We start from the raw sequence: 24727 nt of genomic DNA, 5'->3' as shown, positions 1-24727 counted from the left end.
TTTGTTTTTCATTCATGAGTCAGTTTTTATGAATTTTTTGTATGAAGTTTTTAACTGTTGTGTTGTTACCATATGTGTCTTTAATGATTGTATGAATTGAAGTAGACTCTATATTGAATTGAATTGATAGTTATTGTTTGCACCATGAACCATAACTTGCAAATTTCAGTGGTTTCATACATTTGAGCCTGCACCATAGCTCAGTTTTAGCTATGTTTTCAAGTACATTTTTAAGTGTTTTTTTTTTCTTTCTTAGTAATTTGGATTCAAAATAAGGATTAAGATATAACTTATCATTTATGATAACATACTCTCCAAAATCCACAATATCTTCCCAGATTGATAATAAATGTGTATTTCTTATTTCAAAGCATTTCATTTTTTTTTTTACAATTCTTTATTGATGATTTTCCCTATTATAAAAACAACCCCACCCATACAGGCAATGAATATAAACAGAAATATTTTAAATAAGGCGTTATGAAAATAATAAGCGAGAAACACAACGAATGAGTGCAAATCCATACAAAGAAAATCCTTTCATATAAAAGCAATTTTTCAGCATTACAAGTCTGATCTCTCGATCCATTGTCTAACGGGATACCATATTTCTAGCCCTTTTTTTTCTTCTTTTTAAGGCCCTTATGTTTGTATATGGCTATTTCCAAGCTATAGGTAGCAAGGAATCGTGCCCGCCATTGCTGGAATGTAGGCAGGTACGAGTCCAACCATGCAGATGTTAAGCAGATTCTAAGTACCGCCATAGAGATGAACAGTAATCCCTGCATGTTGGCGGATCTAACGTTCCTATCTACCCCCAGTATTATTTCAGCAGTGGTGATCTCAATATTACTCTCAAATATTCCTGACAAAAACGTTGATATATCTTGTCTGATAGTATTTAGGGTTTGACATGTGGCCAACATGTGTACCAGATCTGCTTCGGGCTTTGCACATCGAGGACATAATGTGCCTTTACCGGTACTCCATTTGGATATTCTAGCTGGTGTATAATAAAGTTGGAAAAACGTCTTGTAAAATTGGGCTTGAAGTTTGGTTGACATTAATAAGCAATTTGAGATTTCTAGTGCTTTTCGCGTAAGAGGTTCTGTTAATTCTAATTTGTTTTGCCAATGACGGATATGCTTGTCTAAATCATCTGGGAGACTTACGACTAAATCTTTATATATTTCACCAATTCTAACACTATTATTAGTGCGCACCACTGTTTCGATTGCTGGAATTTTATTCATGGCCCTACTGCCACCCCCCTTTTTAGCAATAAAGTCCCTAACTTGCAAATATTTAAAAAAGTCACGCGATTCTAGCCCAAATTTAGTTTTTAGGGATTCGAATGAGCGGAAGCCCGTACAGTCATATAGCGAGCCAATCTGTGTGATTCCCGATCTTACCCATCGTGTCATACAATAATCTGTAAAGATCTCAGGGAGATTAGAATTTCTAATTAGAGTGGTATAGTGGGAGAACCTACCGAGCCCCAAGAGTTTTCGCACATGATTCCAAACGATATAAATACCTTTAAGTGTTTTAAAGCGGACCTTTTTGAAATGACAGTCATATGTTAACCTCCACAAATGATCACTTGTCTCTTTGCCTAGAATGAGTTCCTGTGGGGTTGGGACTAACATATCTAGATTGGACTCTTGCCTGGGGGTTAAAAGAGCTCTACTGTATTTAAGGATGGTTGCCCACCAATAGATTTTAAAGTTGGGAAGCGCCAGACCCCCTCTTTCCCTTGGTAGGATAATACATTTTTGAGCACTACGAGTTCTTCCATATCCCCTGATTAAGCGAGAGATAATATTATCCATATCTTTAAATATTGATGGGTCGAAATTTAGACAGATGGTCCGAAAAAAGTACAGAAATTTCGGAAAGAACAACATTTTAATAAGATTACATCTTCCTATAATAGTTAACTGCAAGTTATGCAGGCTGTTTAAACTTTTCTCAGTCTTTCTAAGAAGTGGGTTCAAATTGAGGTTTACTAAATTGTTTAGATTGAAGGTGATATTGACGCCAAGATATAGTGCATTCTCCACCACCCTGTCGTCAGAAAAATTGATTTGACTATTGGTGACAATCTGGGTTTTGGTTTCGTTCAATTTATACCCTGATATAACGCCAAACTTTTTCGCTTCTTCTTCCATTTGTTTAACTGTTTCCTCAGGATCGGCAGTAACTATTGCAATGTCATCTGCAAAAGCCAAGGTCTTTGTTTCACCATTGGCTGTTTTCCTGGGTTGTATTAAGTGGTTTGATTCTAACCTTGAAATAAATGGATCAATAAAAATGGCAAATAATAATGGGGAGCAGGGGCAGCCCTGCCTCGTACCTCTAGTCACGTTGAAGGTGTCTGATAAATCCCCATTAACCATTACCACTGCCTCGGGAGTGGTATACATCACCTGAACAGCTTTGATAAACTGGTCGCCAATCCCACTTTTCGACATGGCTGTCCATAGATACTGCCAGGAGACCCTATTGAATGCTTTTTCGGCATCTTGCAATATCAAGGCCATAGGGTTTCCTGCCACTTCTGCCATGTCGAAAAGCGTGATCACCCTCTGAATATGATCTGTGGTTGATCTCCCTGGGACAAATCCGTGTTTTCTGGCAGATACAATTTTATGGATTAAGGGTGACAATCTACAGGCTAATAATTTAGAGTATATTTTGGAATCGTTGTTGATTAATGTGATTGGTCGATATGCACCAAGTTCCGTAGAATCCTTATTTTTTTTGGCAAAGACAATAATTTTCTGTTACAATTCACATTGTTCCACAGTTACTTCATCTGGAAAGATAGTTGGTACCAACAAATGACTGGAACGTCCATGGGCAATTCAGCAGCACCAGCATATGCTAACATTTTTATGCACAGATTCGAAGAAGACAACATCCTCAACAAGACGCAATGGAAAGATCACCTCAAAATGTTTGTGAGGTTTATCGATGACATTTTCCTGATCTGGCAAGGTCCACAAGACATGCTGCAGCAACAATTATGTGAACTCAACAACATTGATCAAAGGATCCAATTTACCCATGAAATCCAAACTGATTCCATAACATTTCTTGACGTCAAAGTCACCAAAACCACCACAGAATTCAAGACTAGTTTATTCCGTAAGACTACTGACAGGAATAACACCCTACATTACTCAAGTTTCCACCCACCACCTTTGAAAAATCACCTACCATACAGTCAACTTATCAGGGCAAAAAGGATTACCTCCGACACTGACCAATTTGAGAGGGAAGCTCAAACCACCATACAGAGATTCAAATCTCGAGGGTACCCTGACCAAGTCCTTGAGCAGGCCAAACAACGATGTGAAACAAAATCCAGAAACGACCTACTATCCAGCACAACTACACCCCAGGGAGATTCTATCACCGTTGTGTCTAAATATTCGACATCCAGCCACAAGTTCAAGCAGATCATTAAAAAACATAGGGAGATTCTTAGAATAGAACCTGACTTTAACAAGATTTTTGATGACCACCCAATCTTCGCTTACACCAGAGCAAAAAACCTAGGAGAAGTTCTTAAATCTTCTAAACCCACAATCACCAACTTCAAAGGAACAATTCCATGCAGAAACTGCAACCACTGCAATAGTGTTATTCAAGGCACTACTATAAACCATCCCATGAGAGGCCATAAAATCAAGGTTAGAGCAACTGCGACATGTGATACCACCAATGCTATTTACATTCTAAAGTGTCCCTGCGGGAAGATTTATGTTGGACAAATGGAGAGAAAATTGAAAATACGTCTTAACGAACATAAATCTAACATTAGGACCAAACAACTCAAATCCACAGTGGCACAGCATTTCCTTGAAGCAGGACATGGAATTAGCCAATTAAGATATTGCGCCCTGGAAACAGTTACCAAAAAAGAAGGCAGAGACAATCACATCGAATTATTGAAAAGAGAGAATTTCTAGATTTTTACCCTGTGCAGCATGAAACCACACGGTCTTAATGATCGTGTGGAATATCTATGTTATCTATAATAGACTGTTTTTTCAAACTAACGCTCCCTTAATGCGCCCAGTGACTAGCTCAGTCACCTTTATGGTCACATTACCAGTATTGAATACTTTATCAGTCACAACGCCCTTGTGGCATCATGTTTACCTATTGATTCTAATCTTTGATTTTCAGCTCTGAATCATATGCACTTGTCGTTATTATTCTTATTGACCCGTGTACTTGTTATTTACTTTTGGATATACATTGTTTTCTTTACCACGTTAGGCACTTCCATGAATAACCTTTTAACTAGTCTCGATCGCGTTTTTCTTACTAAATCCTCACTCGGGACTAACATTGTCTGCACCTTTAAGTATTGAGCCCTACCCATTTGTGTAACCTCCCCCTTAATCACTTCCGGAGTTCAGCTTTCACTAATCCCGGCATGAGAACTCGGACAAACATCACACGGAACCCGTTTGCATGTTAACGGTAAGCCTCGCGTTTATTGTTTGGCTTATTTAAGCAACTGCTGATTTTCAGCATCACGTTAAATAATATCCTTCACGCTGAACCCTTTTAATGAATATTTACCGCGCAACGCGTCTATTCCCCGAGACTACCATTTATTTCAGTTGGGTTATTGAACCACCACTACCCGCCACTCGCGTACTTCTCCTTGACATTTAATAGGCACGATAAGAGCACTTTACCTGAATTACACGTTCACGGCCCCAACTCGAACATTTCACTATGTCAGCACATGCAACCCACTCCTTTTATTCAATACTTAGACCATTTTCGTTTCCTTTTTTGCCTACAGAACTTGTTCCCTGACGAAGGCATGATTGTAATGCCGAAATGCATTGGAATGTTTGAGTGCTTTTACTGAATTACGATGACATCATGCAATACACACTTGTGATTTCAACAAGATGTATGGAAAAAATACCTGATTTAAATATTTGAACTTCATCATCGTGTGAACTTCACTATTATCTTTATTCTTAATCCTGCAAGAAACCTTCACGTAAGGACACTTGAGGAGCCCGGAGGACACTTCTAATTTTTTGAGAGTGCTACCCCCTCATATTATTTACGCCTCCAGTCAGAAGGCGATACTCTGGAGCACCTTACAAAATCTAAAACACCAGACAAACAGCTGTGCGCCCAGTTATAACCCTTTGTATTGATTCTAACCTTGAAATAAATGGATCAATAAAAATGGCAAATAATAATGGGGAGCAGGGGCAGCCCTGCCTCGTACCTCTAGTCACGTTGAAGGTGTCTGATAAATCCCCATTAACCATTACCACTGCCTCGGGAGTGGTATACATCACCTGAACAGCTTTGATAAACTGGTCGCCAATCCCACTTTTCGACATGGCTGTCCATAGATACTGCCAGGAGACCCTATTGAATGCTTTTTCGGCATCTTGCAATATCAAGGCCATAGGGTTTCCTGCCACTTCTGCCATGTCGAAAAGCGTGATCACCCTCTGAATATGATCTGTGGTTGATCTCCCTGGGACAAATCCGTGTTGTCTGGCAGATACAATTTTATGGATTAAGGGTGACAATCTACAGGCTAATAATTTAGAGTATATTTTGGAATCGTTGTTGATTAATGTGATTGGTCGATATGCACCAAGTTCCGTAGGATCCTTATTTTTTTTGGCAAAGACAATAATTTTCGCCCTGGCCCAGGATGCCGGAGGGCGTCCACCTTGAAAGATATGAATCATTAAGTTAGTAAGAATATCTTTCAGTTTGTTGCTAAATCTGGCATAAAATTCGGTAGGGATTCCATCGAGGCCTGTTGCTTTGCCCGACGGAAGACTATTTATTGAGAGTAGAATTTCTATCCAATCCGGAGTAACCGAGAGAATATCTTGATCCGATTGAGATAAACAGGGGCGTGTAGTTAATTCTAGATATTCATCAATATTAACCTGGCTGTTACCTATCTCATTATAGAGATCCGAGTAATACCGCTTAAAAGCTTCTCTGATTTCTTTGGGATCATGAGTTAATCCATGGACAGGATCTCTAATTGCTTTAATCATATTTTCTGAGTTCTGTTGTCTAATACGAATAGCCAATTGATGACCCACCCGCTCACTCAGTTCGTAGGTTTTTTCCCTGTTCACTACCGCTTTATTGATTGCTTTGGTGGTTAATATTTCAGATATTGAATTCCTTCCAATCGCTACCTCTCGTACCGCCCTTTCTACATTGACTCCACATTGAACCGCTCTACCGAGGGCTTCTTCCCTTCTTATTAGGTTTTCCTGTAAGTTTAGCAGCTTTTGTTTTTCTTCTTTATTATTGTTGATGGAAAATCTAAGAGTTTCGCCCCTTACACCTGCTTTCAATGCGTCCCAGACCACATCCAAAGGGGCACTACCCAAATTAAACTTTAAAAATTCTGGGATCCAATTCTCCATATGTAAACAGTATTTTTCGTTGTGCAATAATGCTCTTTCAAAGGTCCACAGGCTACGATCTGATTGTATCGTCCCCATATTCATGCAAATAAGTAAAAGATTGTGGTCAGAAAGAACCCTGGGTAACCGATCTATTGAGCAGCTGGATACAATGGTGTGTGAAACAAAAAAGTAATCCAGTCTGGCTAGTTTTTGATGAGGATGAGAAAAGAAAGTATAGCCTGGGTTATAAGGGTGTTTTACCTCCCAGCAATCTGCTAACCCATGAGTATTACAAAGTGATTCCAAGGCTTTGAAAGTTCTAGGTTTCCTGCCTTGATAGTTAAAGTTATGACCAAAGGACCAATTTGTTGGGAGGTTAAGATTAAAATCACCACAAATAACCATGGGTACCGGCCAATGCGCTAATTCATTAGATAAAAACAGTAATAATTCAGGGTCATCAAAAACACAGCCATAAACTTAGCAAATTGTGATCTTTTTCCCTTCAGCACATAGGCCCTCAGTAATTGCCCATCTGCCACAAGAATCTGCAGCATATCTTGTAAAACGTACTCCACCACCCCGTGCCAAAATAGCCACCCCCCGTGTTTTATTTGTCAGAGTTAGCAACAACTAGTCTATAACCCACATTTTTTAATAAGTGTCTTTGGGACCCCTCAATATGGGTCTCCTGCAGACAAACAATATCTGCCTTGATTGATTGGAGGCCAATTGCTATTTTTTGTCGCTTCCTAAGATCATTAAGCCCATATATATTGATAGTCAAGATTTTTAGTTTAGCCATTTATAGGTATTAGAGAATTTTTTTGTATATATTGGTATTTGCACTTTTTACTACTGAGCAATGCCCGTTTTTTCCCCCCAATTTTTTTCTCGCAGCTATGTCAGTCATAAATTCTGAACTGGTTTGTTGCCTGTTTGGTTGCCCCCACCCCCTACCCCTAAAACCCATCTACATTTACCCCCCCCCACACACCCCACCACCCCCCTCCACCTATTTGTGAGGCAACCGGGTTCCGTCTGAACCAGGTTGTGGGCATCATGTAATTCGATGCAGCTGGCGTCTCTCCGCGTCCTAACCCCTATTACTATTGGGAGTGAAGGATTAAATGTTCTTTTTAAGCAATGCGTTTTCTTGTAGTCATTTGGCACAAACATAACATCTGTCTATGCTAACTATTTTGCCCACCACCCTCTCTTTCTCAAATATATCTTTTTCGCTTCTTGCCGCGGGATTAACATTTAGTTACACACTATGTGTTATGTTTTTTCCCCCCTTTTTTAAGTTTATCTTTGCCATCGCTGTTTCTTGTGAGTTCCTCTAGATAGGTTTGCGCCTGGATTTCACTAAAAAAGGTTCTGGTGCTTCCATTGTAAATGACCTTCAGTCTGGCAGGATTCTGTAGATATACCGTGGCTCCCAGCTGTTCAAAAGGGGTAAAAAGTTGTCGCAACCGCCATCTTCTTTCAACCGTTGCATGGGCAAAGTCAGGTCGACTGAAGAACTTATACCCTTTGTGTTCTCTTTTGTGTGTAGGACGAGCCAGATCAAATACTGCTTCCCGTAGAAGAAAGTTGCCAAAATAAACCAAGAATGCTCTTGGGTATTTCTCTGTTGAGTGAGATCGTTTATTTAAAGAAAAGGGAAAACGATGAGCCCGCTGAACCTCTTTATCCCAGTCCCAGGCAGTTAATTCCGGGAAAGGTTCTTTAAATAGAGAGATCATATAGCCCCTGGGGTCGTTCCCCTCTGCTCCCTCCGGGATTCCCAAGAGGCGTAGGTTGTTCCTCCGGGCCCTGTTTTCATGATCCTCCACTTTCATCATTAAATCTCGCACAATTCCTTCGTGTTCTTTCCCTTGTTTCTGAAGGACAGAAACATCCTTTTCAAGATTCTCTGTCCTGAGCTCAACAGATGCCATTCTTTCCGAAATTTCTAGGCAAGTTTGTCCCACCTTGTTGATGGAGCCTTGGAGTTTCTTATTGTCAGATTCAACGATATCTTGAAATTTCTTAATTGAGTTAAATTCATCGCCCAGAGAAGGTTCACTGTGACCGTCCCCTTCGTCAGATGTTTTGGGTGCGATCATATTTACATCTCTTTGCGAATTGTATTTTGAATTATATTTTGGATCGGACGTTGATTGTCCTTGTGTTGATAGATTCCTATGGCGATAGTCGATCCGATCTGTATTATTGCCTTGATCGGTAGTATCCTCATCTATTAGATTATGTTGTCTCCTTTGTCTTCTTTTCTTTTTATCTTGCTTTTTCCTTGCGCTATTTTCTTTAGGAGAGTCATTCGTCTTTTTAGAATTAGTTTTGGAGTTGAAATCAGAGGGCTCGGGGCTTTCAAAATTGATCTGTTCTTGACTCAATCCATAAGGTTCACTTGAGGTAGACATCCCCGTCTCATATACTCCGGACTCTGTCTCTGATTCTAGTTCTGATTCAGATCCCAGGTTGTCTAGGAATGGAGCTGTAGTATCAAGTTTTAAATCGAGACTTTGAGAATGCTCGTTTTTTGCCGCGACTGCGCTGGTCGAGCTTGAGGACAATGATGATAAGGAGCTTGGAGGGACTAGGCTGGTGGTCTGTGCAAGTTCTACCGGTGACATGGCTGTCAGGCCCTCTGGAGGTCCTTTAAGTTCAGTCGAACTGCTTACCTCGGTTGTTGGTCCTGTCATGGCTTTTCCACTAGTGGCTACAGAGTATTTGCTCCGATTGCCGGGTATTTTAGACGGATTACTTGAGTTGCTGTCAATTTCTGTTAGCTTCCCCTGGTCGGATTGCCCTTTGGTTGCTGGGACAAATATGGTCGAAATCCGGGGTTGAGCATCACTAGCCTGGCCACTAGTTCTGGCGGCAGATTTTAGATTTTTTATAGTCTGTTGCCGCTTGGCTTTTTTCGCCAATACTTCCATCTTGGCCACTGTCTGTAAATTATCAGAACCAATGTCTGTATCATGCTCCTTATCTTTGATTTTGTCTTTAGCCTTGTCTTTAACTGGGTCTTTCTCCTTATCCTTATCCCTCTCCTTATCCCTCTGCTCCTTCTGTTTAACTTTGCCCCTTTCTTTGTCGGTGATTTTTAATTTCTCCTCTTTGTCTTTATTTTTAGCCCCCCTTGTCTCTGGCCGCCTCATTGGATTTATCGAGCCCTGAATACTTGCATCCTCAAGACACTTTCCAGCCCCCTGTGTGTCAGTTATAGTTATTGCGCCCAGAGCGCTCTCGATGCCTTGTTCGCTGGACCCCTCCGCTTCTGTCATGTCGGCCACCTCTTCCACTGTTGATCTCAGGCCCTGCTGGCCCTGCTGTAGTCTCTCCAGGGCAACAGTATACCGGCTAGAACAGGAGCAGGGGCAGGAGCATACCGTTCTCCCAGCAGTTCTCGGTATCCGCCTGAATTCACTTGACCTCGGTGAGCTCCGATAGAAGCACCCGTAGAAAAGCCGTTTCAAAGGGCCTCCATTCCCCAGGCGTGACACAAACCTCAGGAGCGCTACTACCTGGTGACCCAAGCCGCCGGGAGCGCAGCCTGAGTGGAGCTGCCCTGAGCCCGAACCAAAACCAGAGCCAGAGCCTATTCCAGTCCCTGTTCGAGAATTCCCTTTGTGTGTGCTCTGCACTGAGCATCGGTCGGGCCTTGTAGCGTCTAGCAGCGTCTCCTTGGAAACAGGAGAACAGTGGAGCGTCAAGTCTATGCAGCCGTCGAGCTGTCAGTCTGCCTCATTCTGCCTCGAGGGTTTTGAAGTATGAATGAGTCATGGCGAGAACCGGGCAGTCTGAAACCCCGAACAGCGGGGGGCTACTCATATAGACGCCAGTAGACACCCGTATCTGCCGCAATGGTGGGCGATGACCAAAGACCGGGAGCCCTCTTGGCATAGCCATACACGGCCGGGCTAGAAATCAGCTTCGAAACCACATTGGGAGTTTGGAGCCGCTGCGCCGTAGAATCGCAAGCTGCAGAACCTCTCGGCGAAATTATTCTCCCAAGTACCGAGTACCAAGTGAAATACAGGTACGATTGTTTTGGAATGTTTTTCAAAAAGATTGCCTGTCACACTTCGACCGGCTCAGTGCCGCCCCGGTAGATCTGTTCTCTCTCCTTTTTTGCTCTACCACCGTTGATAGTTTTCCTCTGTTACAATATCGCTACTGCATCGCCTTTTCACCATTGCCGTCCGTAATGCACCACCGGAATTTCCCCTCTGCCCTTTGTCTTATCTTCTCCTTATTCTTCACCGAATTTTTGCCCGGTTAACCATGTCTTAAAATCCATTGGCAATTTCATGCGGATTCAGCTTGGCTGACCCCCTGAGCATTGCTTCCTAACTCTACAGGGGTCTGGACGCTGCGGAGCTCTGCTTACTGCCTCTGATTACACCGACGCCTAAGCATTTCAACCAAAATGTTAAAGTACATACAAGTTTGGAAAGGAAACAGCACGTTAACTTTCATTATTTTGCTATGACTCCATATCTCAGCGAGGAATGTACGACTGAATCCCACATGCGTTTAGCACGCATGCCTTCATCACACCTTCATTAGAGCGAATGTGTCCTCAGTACACATTCGTTCAGCACCCAAGTTTTTATAATGACTTGCCTTAGAGGGGCACTGGACTTTGGAATAGGATCATTTACTGTTCCAACTCCAGTCTGCAAACAGTAGAGAAGGTGTTGGACTTTTAATCCAACACCATTCCACCAATGCGCCTCTCTAAAGCAAGTTGTAACAACTTACGTGCTGAACTAATGCGTGCTATTGGCGCGTTTGTTCTATTGCCGGTGTCGTGAAAGCACAGCATGATTTTGGCTTCGTCCTAAAGGACATTTCCTACATTGAATACCCTCTGCATCCCTGTCATTTTGCTTTCCTTAGAGCTGCTTTCAAATCCCTAACTGTGGACCGGAGTGATTCCAACCAATCACATTGTGTACAGAAATCAAAATGTGATTAACAGCAAGACTTAATGAGTATATAAAAAAACCTGCCCGGCACCAGTTTTGTGTAAATTTGTCCCCTGGGTCAAATGTTGTATGCAAATCAACTAAATATCTTTGCAATGGGAAATATGGCTGAACGATAACTACAGAATAGTAACTGTCACTGTGTCATATAAATCAACCTATAACAGGGTCTTTCAGCCAGCTCTCTTCATTCAGTAGTCTGGCTTTGTCATTCTCACTTTCATTTAGTCATCCTACTTCAGCCATTGGCTAACTTAACAGTAAGTGACAGCATTCTTCTCTTTCATGATAAACACGTCCACTTACAAAGTAGTTCCTTTTAGTTCTAGGGACTTCCATGGCAGTGTGTTCTTTTTGAGACTTAATCAATATTTCTGCTTTTAGCCAGTGCTTCTTTTAATATTTGCGAGGGCCCGGAAGCTCCCCTAACAATAACGTTTTATAAAAACCATGACAAAACCAGCATTGACCAATACAAATGGTTGGCAGGGAACAGCAGACCTATTGACTTTGCCAAAGCTAGTTTCATGTGCTATGTGAAAGGCTCGCTTGAAAGCAGGATGCTACATCTGTTATATTATGAAGGATTTTCATTCAGTCTTCGTATTGCTTTCAAAGTCTAGTTTTGTGTCTGTTTGTGTAGCCTCTTATTGTTCCTTATTTAACAGCTAGGAGAAGCCCCCTCCAATTTAAGTTAACTTTATCCTTCTGAGAGTGTGGAGAGAGAGAGTGGAACAGAGGAGTAGAAAAACTGAGCCATAGCTCCCAAAATCGCATGAATGCTCAAGCTCATTTTACATACAGTGCTGAGAAGTGGACCCTAAGACTTTTGAGTGCGGTTTTGAGCTAGGATGGTAGGACTCATAGTACACCAGTAAATGTCCACTCTGCCCATGCCAGAAATCTAGAGAAGGTTGCATCCTACTTCTTAGACAAGCAGTGATCTGGAATATTCTTAAATGAGCAGACAGGATCAGTATTTGCAAAGAACCAATCAAGTGTCAAAATGATATGTTTATAGTATTATGTAAGAGTGGTAAGAAACTTATTTGACTTTGTAATATTTTTCCTTTGTAGCCGACCACACAGCAGTCTCCTCAGGATGAGCAGGAGAAGCTCCTTGACGAGGCTGTTCAGGCCGTGAAGGTTCAATCATTTCAAATGAAGCGATGCTTGGTAAGATGTAAATTGCATCTATGATGTAGATTCAAGTTAAAAGAAATTATTCTACCCACAAGCTCAAATATTTTAATATTCTGCTTGCATTTTGCTATGTGAGCCAATCCCCCTGTCATTATCTTTTAATGTGTAATGGTTATTCCTACTTTATGGAAATTACTTTATTAGACACTGATTGGGGAAATGCAAGTTTATCCTGTCTACTGAATGTTAATTTCTTTTGAAAAGCAGGTATTTCTGTTTGCTGTGCCCTTTGTACCTTGCGGGCCCAGACCACCTGACAGAACCTGTGCTGCATTATGATGTGTGAATAATGGAATTCTGTTCCCTGAAGAAATAATAAATGAGCATAAGAATATCTAGACCGGTGGCGAATCAGACTTATTAAAGAATTAAAAAAAAACCAGCATTGAACAGCTAGATGTGTTATGAACTTTCCTGCACATACAAGGGGATAAAATAAGGAGCATGTTACACAACAATTGAACATTGATTAAAGGAATATGGCACAGATTTACAGTCACTGTTTTCAAATCATCCTATGAGAAAGGTCCTAATTTAAAGTGATGTTGATTTAAATCCAGATTGATTGAATCCAGATGTGTAACATCAGAAAACTTGTAGATTAAAAAATATTAATTTAAAGAAAAAGAACATAACACTTTGGCAATATGCAAACTTTACTTAAATACAAAATCGTGTTAACATACTCTGGGGGAAAAAAATATAGTTGCAAGATATTGCAGCATGTGAAACAGCACTTTGCTTATATGCAATCACTTGCCTGTACAAATTATACTCATGAGGATATATGAGTAAAATAGATGTGACAAAACAATGGAATGACCACCGATTAAATCTCTGTCCTGATAATCAAAAATCGCCTTTTGCCTGTCACAAAAGGAAGAGTTATAATTTAAATCATATCAATTTTTCTTTTTGTTGCAAACTTGCTCATCACAGAAGGACTATCTTCATGGCCATCAAATCACATCGCACATACATGGTATTTGAATAACAAGAAGTTGAACTTCAAACATTTAAACCTTAGGATACGCGAAGGCAATTTTACTGCCTATTGGTAATATCGAACCTCTCCACCTACCCCTCTACCACCTGTGAGCGGTTCAAACCTACGCCTAATTTTTTCCCACTTCTTCAGACTGCCCCTGCTATGGTAGATTGTTTTTCTGCTCTCATACACCAGTCTAGGTCTATTTGCCAATCTTGGAGTCTAGGGGGAATAATGGAACCCCAGGCCTGTGCTATATTCCTTTTTGCCACCAGTTAGAAATGGGGGTCTCTAGTTGGCACTGGCTGGTGCCACTGTCCAAATAGGGACCCTTCTTCCTAAGTCAGGGCAAGTGGGTCACCCCCTTTGACAACCCCTGCTCAACCCTGTGGTAACGTAGCACGAGCAGTTAGGCCTATCTCAGAGGCAGTGTGTGAAGCATTTATGACAACGTACAATAAGGCAGTAATGACTCCAAAAGGACACAACTACAATTCACGTCAACTCGTAGGGACTCTAAAGAGATAACAACATATACACCAAAGCGTAACACTGACAGAGCACATGGACGGGGCCTACGTGACCCGTTGTGCACCAGGTACCTGTCGTTGGAAGGGGAGACAGCACGCAGCTTTTCGAAGAAGCAGAGACGATGACAGGCGGACTCCCAGCGGCCACAATACGGGGCTGCAGAGGTCCGCAGCGTGCACCCACACTGATTCGGGCACTCGGGGACAAGTGGGTTCTCAGCAGCAGCAGCATGCGGCTGCGGCGGCATGGGTCGGGGGTGGCGAGGACTCTCGTCGTGCAGCTCCGTGGTGGGCGCACAACGGCAGCAGCTCTCTTAGCTGCGGCGGCCCACAGAACAACTCCAAAGGGGATGCAAAGTTGTCAAGGGTGCAGGCGCTCAGCGCCTCAGCTCTCTCTTAGCTGCGGCAGCCCGGGGGACAAATTCTGATGAGGCATAGTAGCAAAGGGTGTGGGCGCTCAGCGGCTACAGCGCTCTCTTAGCTGCAGCGGCCCACGCAACAAATCACGATGATGCACAGTAACAATGGATGGTGGGCACTCAGCGACTGCAGCTCTCCTGGCTGCGGCGGCTCACGGGGTGCACAGTAGCAAGGGGTGTGGGCCCAAAGCGGCTACAGCTCTCTCTCTGCTGCACCAACCCACACAACAAATCACGCTGGTGTACAGTACCAAAGGGTGTGGGCATTCAGCGGCTTCAGCTCTCTTGGCTGGGGCGGCCCACGGGACAAATCACGATGGTGCACAGTAGCAAAGGGTGTGGGCACTCAGCGGCTACAGCTCTCTCTTGGCGGGGGCGGCCCACGGGACAAACCCACGATGGTGCACAGTAGCAAAGGGTGTTGCCACTCAGCGGCTACATCTCTCTCTCTCTCGGCTGCGGTGGCCCACACGACAAATCACGATGGTGCACAGTTGCAAAGGGTGTGGGCACTCAGCGACTACACCTCTCTCTCGGCTGCGGCAGCCCACACGACAAATCACGATGGTGCAGGTTCTGGCGGCTCTCAGTGGCAGCAGCTCTCCGTCAGCTACAGCAGCCCACATGGATCCTGCAGAAGGTTGAAGGGTACAGATTTAGGCGGGCTCTCAACGGCGGCAGCTCTCGTTTTAGCTGCAGCGGCCCGCACAGGTTCAACAAAGAAAGGTTCAAATGTTCAGAGTAAGGCGGGCGCTCAGCGGCGGTAGTTCTCTCTGAGATGCAGCGTCCCGCACAGGTTTAACAAAAGTTCAGAAGATGCCCGGTCAGCGGTCCTTACAGTAGAACTAGAGGCTCCGGATTACTCGACGGTGCCTCACCTGCAGAACTCCTTGAATGGGAATTCTGACGGCTGACTGGGTGAAGTCTAATTTCCCTGAGACTTCGGCAGGAGGCTCTCTCGATTTAGGCCCTCTGGAAGCTTCTTCGGCAAGATGGGTGAAAGTTGCAAAGTCCTTTCCTCTGTTTACTCGGACAGAGTTTCGTCTTGACATCCAGAAGGAAAACCCTTGGCCAAAGTTCCAACGCAGCATTTTATACCTACAAAATCTTTGTTCTCTAAGGTTACAAATCACTGACACCAGTCAGAACCAGTTCGGTGGGGTCAGGGAGCACTTGGTTTACGAGGCGACATCCTGCCCTTTCAGAATGAGGGGGTCTGCTATCAGACACCCAGTGGGAGGTGGAGCCATCATTCACCTTGCCAGGCACAGCCCTGCTCGGATCAGAGAGTCTCCCCTCCCCACGCTTGGAATACTGAACTCTCTCTCTCCAGCCAGGTCTGACCCAGCTGGCCCTGCTGCTCCAAAACCAGACGGCCAATACGCGTACTCGCAACAGCCTGAAGTAAAGCTTTAAACAAGAAACTAACGCGTTTTCAGGAAAGGCATTTCACAACATATAATACCCAGTGGCAGTGGGGGCTCTGGGACTACGCGTCTGACGCCATCCTTGGTCAGGCCACGCCCCCCTCTGACTTCTAAGGTCAGTCTTCCTACACAATCCTGCTACACAAAGCTTTTGTTAGTTTCTTTTAACTCTGTTTTCATATTAATTGATCCTGTATGTCCCAGTAATATTCATTTATCTGTGCCAGCCCCTCCCTCGCCACTCTTGTGCCATTTGTCTGTATTTGTAGGATGCCTGTTTAGGATCCTCTTGTAATGTTTAGCACTTTTTGTGTTCTGTGCCTGTTACTTGCATGTATATTTGAGTTGACCATGTTCCAGAGTTTCACCAGTCTTTTACTGATAATATGTCCTAGAACTAGGTCTGTTTGTCTTCATGGTACATCAGCAACGAGGGTTATAGCAGTAACACAATTTCCATTGACGTAATGGTATTGAACTTCTCTGCGGCATGGACTCTCTGGCAGAACTTTGTGCCATCTGCAGATGTGCATACCTTTATTTTGTTTATTGCAGCTTTGTTTCAGTGTTCTTGCAAACGGAAACAACAGAATATTGAAGAATAATTCCTTTTATATTGAGATCAGACACCCATCAGCACAAAGGCATACAGAAAAGTTACTTGCTTGAAATCCATTGAATTGTATAGCATATATGGATATAAAAAGCAGGAAAAAGAGGTGAAATACGGTTTCCATGTCCTCTTTAATGACCTTTAAAAATATATAAAAGTCTAGACAAAAACCTGATGTTGCCCACCAGCCTTCTCTGACATCTGTTCATCCTGCCCCTTAAGCTGCCTTTCTTCTCAACTCACTTGAGTCTTTGGTGTGAAAAGACTTTTCCGATTTCCAATTACATGAAATCAGTTACTCCCTTGATCTATTTCCCAAGTCACTGAGGCAAATTCGCAATTAGTGTTGTCTGGCACGACTTCTGCCCTCCGACACGCTGTTATGGATCCTCTAACCCTTTCATTTCAAGGTGCTTGACTACTCTCTCGATTGCCAGACTTGTGCCTCAGCATGTACTCATTATCTCCACTGGAACTGATGAAACTTGCTCCTGGCTTCCCCTAAAAGGTAACATTCAAGCAATAATAGTACGTTTGCTAGTTGTGATAACCATTTTAAGCATCCAGCCGGAGTTTAATGTTTGTGGACAGTTCAGTATTTCCTTTCCTTCAGTTCTCTGGCAGATTAATGAAACGAGTAAGGGACTGGTGCAATTCTTCTAACTAACCCCAATATAATATAAGTTTGGACCATGTCATTGTATGATAGAAAGTACGTCTTGTGCTCTAGAATTTGTTTGGTAAAATGTATGAAAGCCCATTTTTACATTTGAACCTTAATAAAAGCTTCCCCAGTTTGGCAGTTGTCTGAAATTGCATGTGACTGAAACGGAGGGCCTTTTCTGGTAATAAATGAGCTGTTCGAAGAGCAATGCCCGTTTCCTTAAACTTACCATGGTGTTCATGAGTATGAAATTCCTGACCCTCAAACCAATAGTGCCCCTGATGTGGAACGCTATAACTCGTAACAATTTTTCGAATGCCTGGGCATTCAATGTGTGATTACATTACTCCGTAGCTAGGCTCCATACATTTATGTGGCCTATGGCTTTCTACAAAGTTGCAGTTTTTAAGAAAAGGCCGACCCCTTGGCCTAAAAGGAATATTTTGTAATAAGGCTACAGCTTGTGCTTATAATTTGGAAACAGATGACTCTCTCTAAATCTTATGTATTGTATAACTGGTGTTTCTTGATGCTGATAGTAAGTTATGTCCTTGTCTCGCCTTCTGAAGTAGGCTTAAAAAGCAACATAAATGAAATGAATACTTTAAGACACTGATACCTGATCACATCTACTGTTGGAGGGAGCTGCTTACCAACTTGAGACCAAAATCTCTTTCCGTATATAACAGGGACATTTGTGCAGAGCACTTTGCTACTTACTTACATATTTTAGTCTTGTTTTGTAGTTAAAAGCACCAGTGCTCCACTTGTCTTAAATATATTGTCCTGGTATAACAGTAAATGGTTACTTAAAATCAGAATTGGTTTGTGTAAATATTTGAAAAGATCCAAGTTTACATTGTTTCTGTCTCTCTTAATAGGATAAAAGTAAGCTAATGGATGCTTTAAAACATGCATCCAATATGCTTGGCGAACTGCGGACCTCCATGCTGTCTCCAAAGAGTTATTATGAGCTCTGTATCCTTTGATGATAATAAAATATACATTCTTTAAATTTAATTGGATTATGTTGACCTGCTGTATATGTTATGTGCTCATCAAATGGTAGAGTGAGTAGCATGCTTTTTTCAATATCATTCTGTGATGTGTGCTGTTCACTGATTACTCTCCGTGAGGGTTTCATGTTTCGTGTTACTGCACAGAATAAGGTTTGTTTGAAACTCACATTTTTCTTGCTGTATGCACTCTATGGTTGAGGTTTGAAGATGTTCTATTCTTATATCCTGTTTGTAGTCTTTCCCAATGTGTTCGAACTTCAGCCGCTCTGTCGAAGAGATTAGGTTCAAGTCTCTCCTGAAAAGAGGCTACGTCTGTACATAGTAAAGCAACTATTATTGTTCACATCCTAGTCCTTTCTCACTGCTGAGGCTTACCAATGACTGGCTTCAGTTGCTGTTTTTCCAATAGGCAGTCATATTGTTATCTATTGTTCTGTGTTTTTTTAACCTTCTTTTTAGGCTTGTTCCCGGTGTTACAAGAACACATGTTCTTGCGAAGTTATTGTTTACAAAAATGTTTTACTACCTCAGACACTATGCCTTTCTCTAGTCACACGTTGCTCATGCCCTGTATAATAACAAGTTACAGCAATGCGTGATGTGCCAAGGACAGCTTCATTAACTAACTCCACCAGGCTGTTTGCTACCCATTCTCTACTGCATCTCAATTCCGGTTTATCAAAAGTCCTCATTCTAATGCACATGAAAGGTTAGTGGAGCAGTACCTGAGCTTGCAATAGACTTCATGTATTTATTTCTAGTTAGATATGGGGTTTTACAGCCCAGCTGCCAAACAGACCTATTGCTTACAATAAGCATAGAGTGGCCTTTGTGTCTGCACTTTTCAATCATTGACTTTCTTCGACAAGTCTCATTCAGTCATTGGCAGTGGACTTTTTGTTAGTCTCATTTTAGCTTAGTCCAATGAAGTATTTATATCTCACCTAATGCTATTAGTGCATTTCTGTTTGAGGAGAAAAAACAATATTTTCAGAACTACGCAGTAGTAACAGGAGAAAATCTGAGATGTACTCCGATACTTGGCATCAGAACCATTCGGTCTTAGTAGGATGTTAGTATCAAATCTGCCAAAGGAATGAAAACCTGAATCAAGAGTGGCATTTTGTGGGATTACTAGATGAGTGTGAAAGAATATCAAAGGCTTAGGTGCAGGTAGTGTGTCATCACGTTAGTTTTAAACTACTTGTGGAAGGGTGCAAGTCCTTTGTGAGAAGGACAGGCAGTCCATATTTAAATTTGTTTTGAGCATGCCCCAGAAACTTTTGTTTGATGGCAGACATTTGCCTGTAACATGGGCTCATAAGAAATGGTGGGATTTGCTTGCTGTTGACTCTTTCAAGTTATTGTGACATGGTCACAGGTCAGTGAGCTTTAAGTGAATGGCTTTGTATGTTTGGTATGCTGTTTCATAGAGAGAGAGCATCTCTAATAGGGGAAATATGGTGAGAGGTTCATGAACAGAGCAGATCATATCAAATATTTTGGTGTTCGTGATCAGTTTCGCTGCTAAATGAAGGATTTCTTTAAAGGTGCATTGTGTGCCCTTAGGAAGTTAGGTAAGGATGACATTTCTGTATCCAATTTGTGAGACCACCAGTAAATGAAATTCAGTTTTGAAATGTGGGTAGGCAGTAAAGGTTTAATATTGCATAGATGCTCCACTTGGTAATTTTCCTAATATCTATCTTTAGATAGAAACATTATATTGACTGAAACCAATAATTTAACTGAGCTCACAATCTTTGGGAAGATGCTATGACCTTTGAGTTGCTTGTTTCCACTGCTGAGGGATTCGTTTGGACTTTGTATGGTAGAGGAAATCAGTTCAGTTTTCTGTGTATTAAACTTTATCTGAGTCATCAAAGATATAATGCCAGAGAGACCAGCGGTAAGGAAGGAGATACATTAAGTGCTGTGTCATCAATGGAGTAGTAGTAGACAATGTAGTGTTTAGAGAAAATCTGTGCCAAAGTTTCTACATAAAGATTATAGAGTGGGGGAAAGTGCAAGAATGGAACACTGCAATACGAAATGAACCACCAGTGTACTTACTGACATGAAGCATCCTATTTTAATACATTGGGATCGGTTTGTGAGGTAGGTTTTAAGCGGATATCATACTGTGTCTTGGATACCTATTATCACTTACAGTACGCAGAAGAATATAATGGTCAGTGGTATCCAGGGCTTCACAGAAATTGGAAAATATCAGGCAAGAGTCCTTTTAGCTAAAGATCTTGAAAGTTTCATAGATTACTTTTAGCTTGCCCGGTAAATGCAGGCCTGTGGTTGGTCTACAGTTCCTCAGGATATTAGGACATGCAATTATATTTTTTCGAATAAGACAGACATGACCAATTTTTAAGTCTTCTGGTAATGTAGTGTAGTTCCTATTATCCCAATAGGCTCTGCGCATTGGAATAATATCTTCAATAGTATAGACGTAGGACAGAGGTTAACTAGGTCTTCTACTGTCGATATTAGACTTAACGTTTTGTGTGTGCCAGCTAGCTCAGAGTTCACTAGAAACTTTCTCGAATAGGCAAGGAGGAGTTTAACCTCCCTAGATAGACAAGAAGGGATTTCGTTTCTGACAACCATAGAACATGACAACTTTGCTCTCCCTAATCAAGAGTATATCTCTAGAGTCGTGTGAAAACAAAAGACAATCATTTTACTCAGTCAGTACGTGCATTCTTAGTTCCACCAGTTTGTAGAGAAAAGAAGAGACGGGCGTGTTCAATAAAAGGTGTAATTTATTGATCAGTCTCTTCTCATACAAGAGAAATTAATCGCTGATATTGCAATACTTATAGTTAAGTAAAATGCATACAGTAAAAGCAGGATTATAAAATAATACTGTAAAAGCATTGATATGGTTTCTTAGCCATATGATACTTAAAATGGATAAAAGTTATACATACATATATACATTGACTAATCGTACTCAACTGGTGCTTCTAACTACGCCTACCCCGGTGTACCTGACCTAAGCCTAATACGTGGGCGGGAGTAAGTAAGTAGCAGTTTAAGTTAAGTTTGTTTGTCAAGAATCTGACTCAAGAATTCTCTGTAAGGGGTTAGTCAGTTCAGTACCTGGGATTTAGAAGGTAGGAGGGCTGGTATCTCGTTCTCAGGACTCGGTATCCCAGTTACCCGCGAGGGCAAGCCGGAAACGCCGGAGGCTGGATTTCTCGGCAGGAGAAAAGACAGCGTCTCTCTCAGCGCGTCAAAAAGGGAGGGGCAGCGTCCGTGGGCTTCCTGCATCAGCTGGGCTCTCCGGCAAGTAGCGCTGCTCCAAGCTCATCACCACCGTGTCTTTGCTTAGGGCAGCGTCGGTATATTTATACCTGAAAGGTGCCGAGTTTGACGTAAGGATGGACATAAGACGTCAGTAAGAGTGTCATAAGGACTGGTCGTTCTTACATTCTTTTCAGGAGTTCTCGAGCGAAATCAAAACAATAGCTGCAGGGGATTTCCCAGGTCTGCTGGAGGTTTGGTTTGTTTTGAGAACTCGGTGTGCTTTCTAGGGGGCTGGAGGAATAGTGCTTGCTTAATGTGACAGCATGCGCTATGACTTAATCTGAAAACGGGTTTCTGTGCCGTTGTATGGATACTAGTGAATTAATATCCGGACAAGGGTCAGAAATAGGAGTATCAATATAGGTACCTAGATAAACACACTACAGTAAGATGCCTTCCTCAGGAGAACTAGTTGTAATGTCCAGCCAGGGGAGAAAGTGAGTAGCCATATATTTGACAAGAGTGAAACTTATGGTAATAGCATAATAAGAGGATGGTTTCATACTAATGGCAAGTTTACGAAAAATAAAAAAGTGATGGGTGGAAAGCTCAGTCACAGATAATTACTCCGGACCACATATCTTAATGATTGCTTTTTGTAAGTCATGCCTACAATGAAAGGTCAAACTGTCTGTTTGCGAAAAGACTTATTGTGAAGTTACAATAGGATTAGAGCCCGCTCATTGCTTACAATTGGTTGGCTTTATTTTTGCTTTCATGTGCTTGCTTTTTATTTATTACCACGTGTGGCCTTTCCTTCCTCTTCTTTTGTTTGTCCCTCCTCGGTAAGATGGCCTTATTACGTGTGTCCTTCCGCTGTTTAATGTTTCAGGTGCTACTTTTTTAGGTCTCCTGGCGTTGAACCGCCAGAGACCTATTGTGAGTGACTTTGCTTCCCAGGAGAGGGGACAGGAGCTGGCCACGCGCAGGGAATGGAACGGGCCACGCGCACGCGAACGCGCTCGCTGTGGCCAGCTCCCGTCTCCTCTCCTGGAAAGCTGCCACACAGCCACCCCCCCCCCCTGCACGCATGCGCAGAAACAGAGACACACACACGAGCGCACCTACACACACGCACGCACGCACACACATACAGACCCCCCGCCCGCCGCCGCCACTGCACACACACACGCAGAAGCGCACCCTCCCTCCCCCTTCCCCCCTCCAACTAAGCCCCACTTACCGGCTTTGTTGAGTTCTGCAGACTCCGCGGGGCTCTCCCTCGTGCATGAGAGCCCCGCGTCACCAGCACTGCTTCTCTGGCCATCCGTGGGCGCGTGCGCGGGCTTCCGAAGTGCGAACTTCAAACGTCTACGCTATGACGTCATTTTGTAGTTCATCACACGGCAGGACATTGCCTCCCCACTCAGAGAGAGCTCGGGTGTATAATAACTACTCTTCCCAGATTGGCTGCTCTTACAACCAATGACAGAGCAGATTAACCCAGCAACGAGCAGTGTTCGCCTCCTACTTGAGAGCCACGCCTTCCCGCTGACGTAAACTGTCAATCAGACGCATTGCACGAAGTGGCCAAGCTTTGGAGATTCCCAAAGCTCATATTTATTTCTTTATTGCGTTCATTGTTATTTGTTTTGATAGCCACAACCCTTTAGCCAAAGGCGAGTCACTTGGCAGGATTCAAACAAAGCCTTTTGGCTTGGAGGATCGCTCGTTGCTCTTGGGAAGGCGGGGAGGTGTGTGTCCATATTAAGCTGTATGCTATTTTAGGCGAGGGAGTGCTACATTTGGATGTTTGCATTTTCCTCAAATAGAAACTGGAATTTTTGCACTCCAAATGGGACAGTTCTGACCTGACGGCTTCCTATCAAAACACCCTGAGCTACAAAGAATATAAGACGCCAAAGCTGCAGGAAAAGCCTACCAAAACGTTCATGTTTACATTGCCGACAAAATGTTTTGTGGTCCTAGGTTTTGATGGTAATTTGCATTATGAACCTATGCGAACCTTTATGTTCATTGTGCCTATGTCAGTTTTGTCTTGAGGGAGTAATACGATTCGGAAATGCAAAGTTATTATTTTGGCCTAAACTTTAGCCTTAATTTGAACAAAATGTGAGTTTTGTGGTTCAAAGGGAGCAAATGCCTAATGGCCTTCGGGTTTCAGTTTCCATCCTATGTGCCATCGAGGGTTTTTGGGACAGCAGGAATCTAATTTACTATTCCAGTTCCAGATCTAGAATATTTGGGGGACGTTTAACTTTCCACTAGCCTGTCCAAGAAGACCAATTATTACTTTTACTCCAGTCCTGAAATATTTTTGGGGTAGTTAAAAGAAAAGTAAAAAAAATCCCAGATGTTAATAAAAAGGAGAAAAAGTGGGGGGGTTGAAATGTGCATTATTTAGCATTGACAAGTGCTGTGCTGAGAGCATCAGTGCGGGCCAAAACAAGGAATACTTTCCTTGACTCACTGAAGCAATTTGTATTTCGTGAAACCAAACTGGTGTCAGTCTATTTAGCATTTCATGTGTTTCTTGTTTACAAATCGGCATCCATGTAAAAAACCAAATTCAACTTCTCCGGCTTGTGTTTCCTACCACAACTACATTTACTGCTACTTGCCGCCTCAGTTCTTATGTCAGGATTTGTGTTCCAAATATCAGTGTGTACATACCAAATAAAATAAAGAGATATAAGGAATTCGTGAATGGCAAAATACCTTCAACTGTAAAATGAGTTTATTGCTTATGTTCGGTCTGTTAAACAATAGACTATGGAAACGCATTCGGCCTCATTTAGAGCATTTCTAAAGAAGATTGTTTTATAATAACAGTAACTGCCCATGTGTATTAGATTCTGCACGAGTGGCAGTTAATTCGAAAGCTTTACATCTTCAAATATCCGCATTATTACCCTACATGCCCTTATCTTGCAGTCGCACGAACCACTGATTGTGTGGCTCTCGTGATCCGCACAAGATGAAGAAAACTTGTACGGTGCATGCACCTGCTTCCTCTGTAGTTCTGCATATGGGGTGGGAATACTCTGATCAAACAGGAGCACGGTGTTTGTAGCTTACAGTGTAAGTCTAGAATATGTTTTTCTCAAAAGCAAAGAGGTTTTGCATTAAGTTGTGTAACTTTCAG

General features: G+C 42.4%; 1 protein-coding gene across 2 annotated transcripts in view; it reads left to right on the top strand.

The window, feature by feature from the left end:
• Positions 1–24727, top strand: part of VPS35 (VPS35 retromer complex component) — a 464919-nt gene that overhangs the window by 116055 nt on the left and 324137 nt on the right. Inside the window, exons 2-3 of one of the 2 annotated variants that reach the window (XM_078669694.1) lie at positions 12402–12610; positions 18160–18256. In XM_078669694.1, coding sequence (XP_078525820.1) covers positions 12596–12610; positions 18160–18256 — 112 coding nt within the window. In that variant the 5' untranslated portion in view covers positions 12402–12595. The remainder of the gene's footprint in view (positions 1–12401; positions 12611–18159; positions 18257–24727) is intronic. The other variant, XM_078669693.1, reaches the window with a different exon arrangement.

This window comes from Lissotriton helveticus, chromosome 12, assembly GCF_964261635.1.
Source record: "Lissotriton helveticus chromosome 12, aLisHel1.1, whole genome shotgun sequence".
In the NCBI taxonomy this organism is placed as follows: domain Eukaryota; kingdom Metazoa; phylum Chordata; class Amphibia; order Caudata; family Salamandridae; genus Lissotriton; species Lissotriton helveticus.
This window is presented reverse-complemented; position numbering and strand designations above follow the sequence as displayed.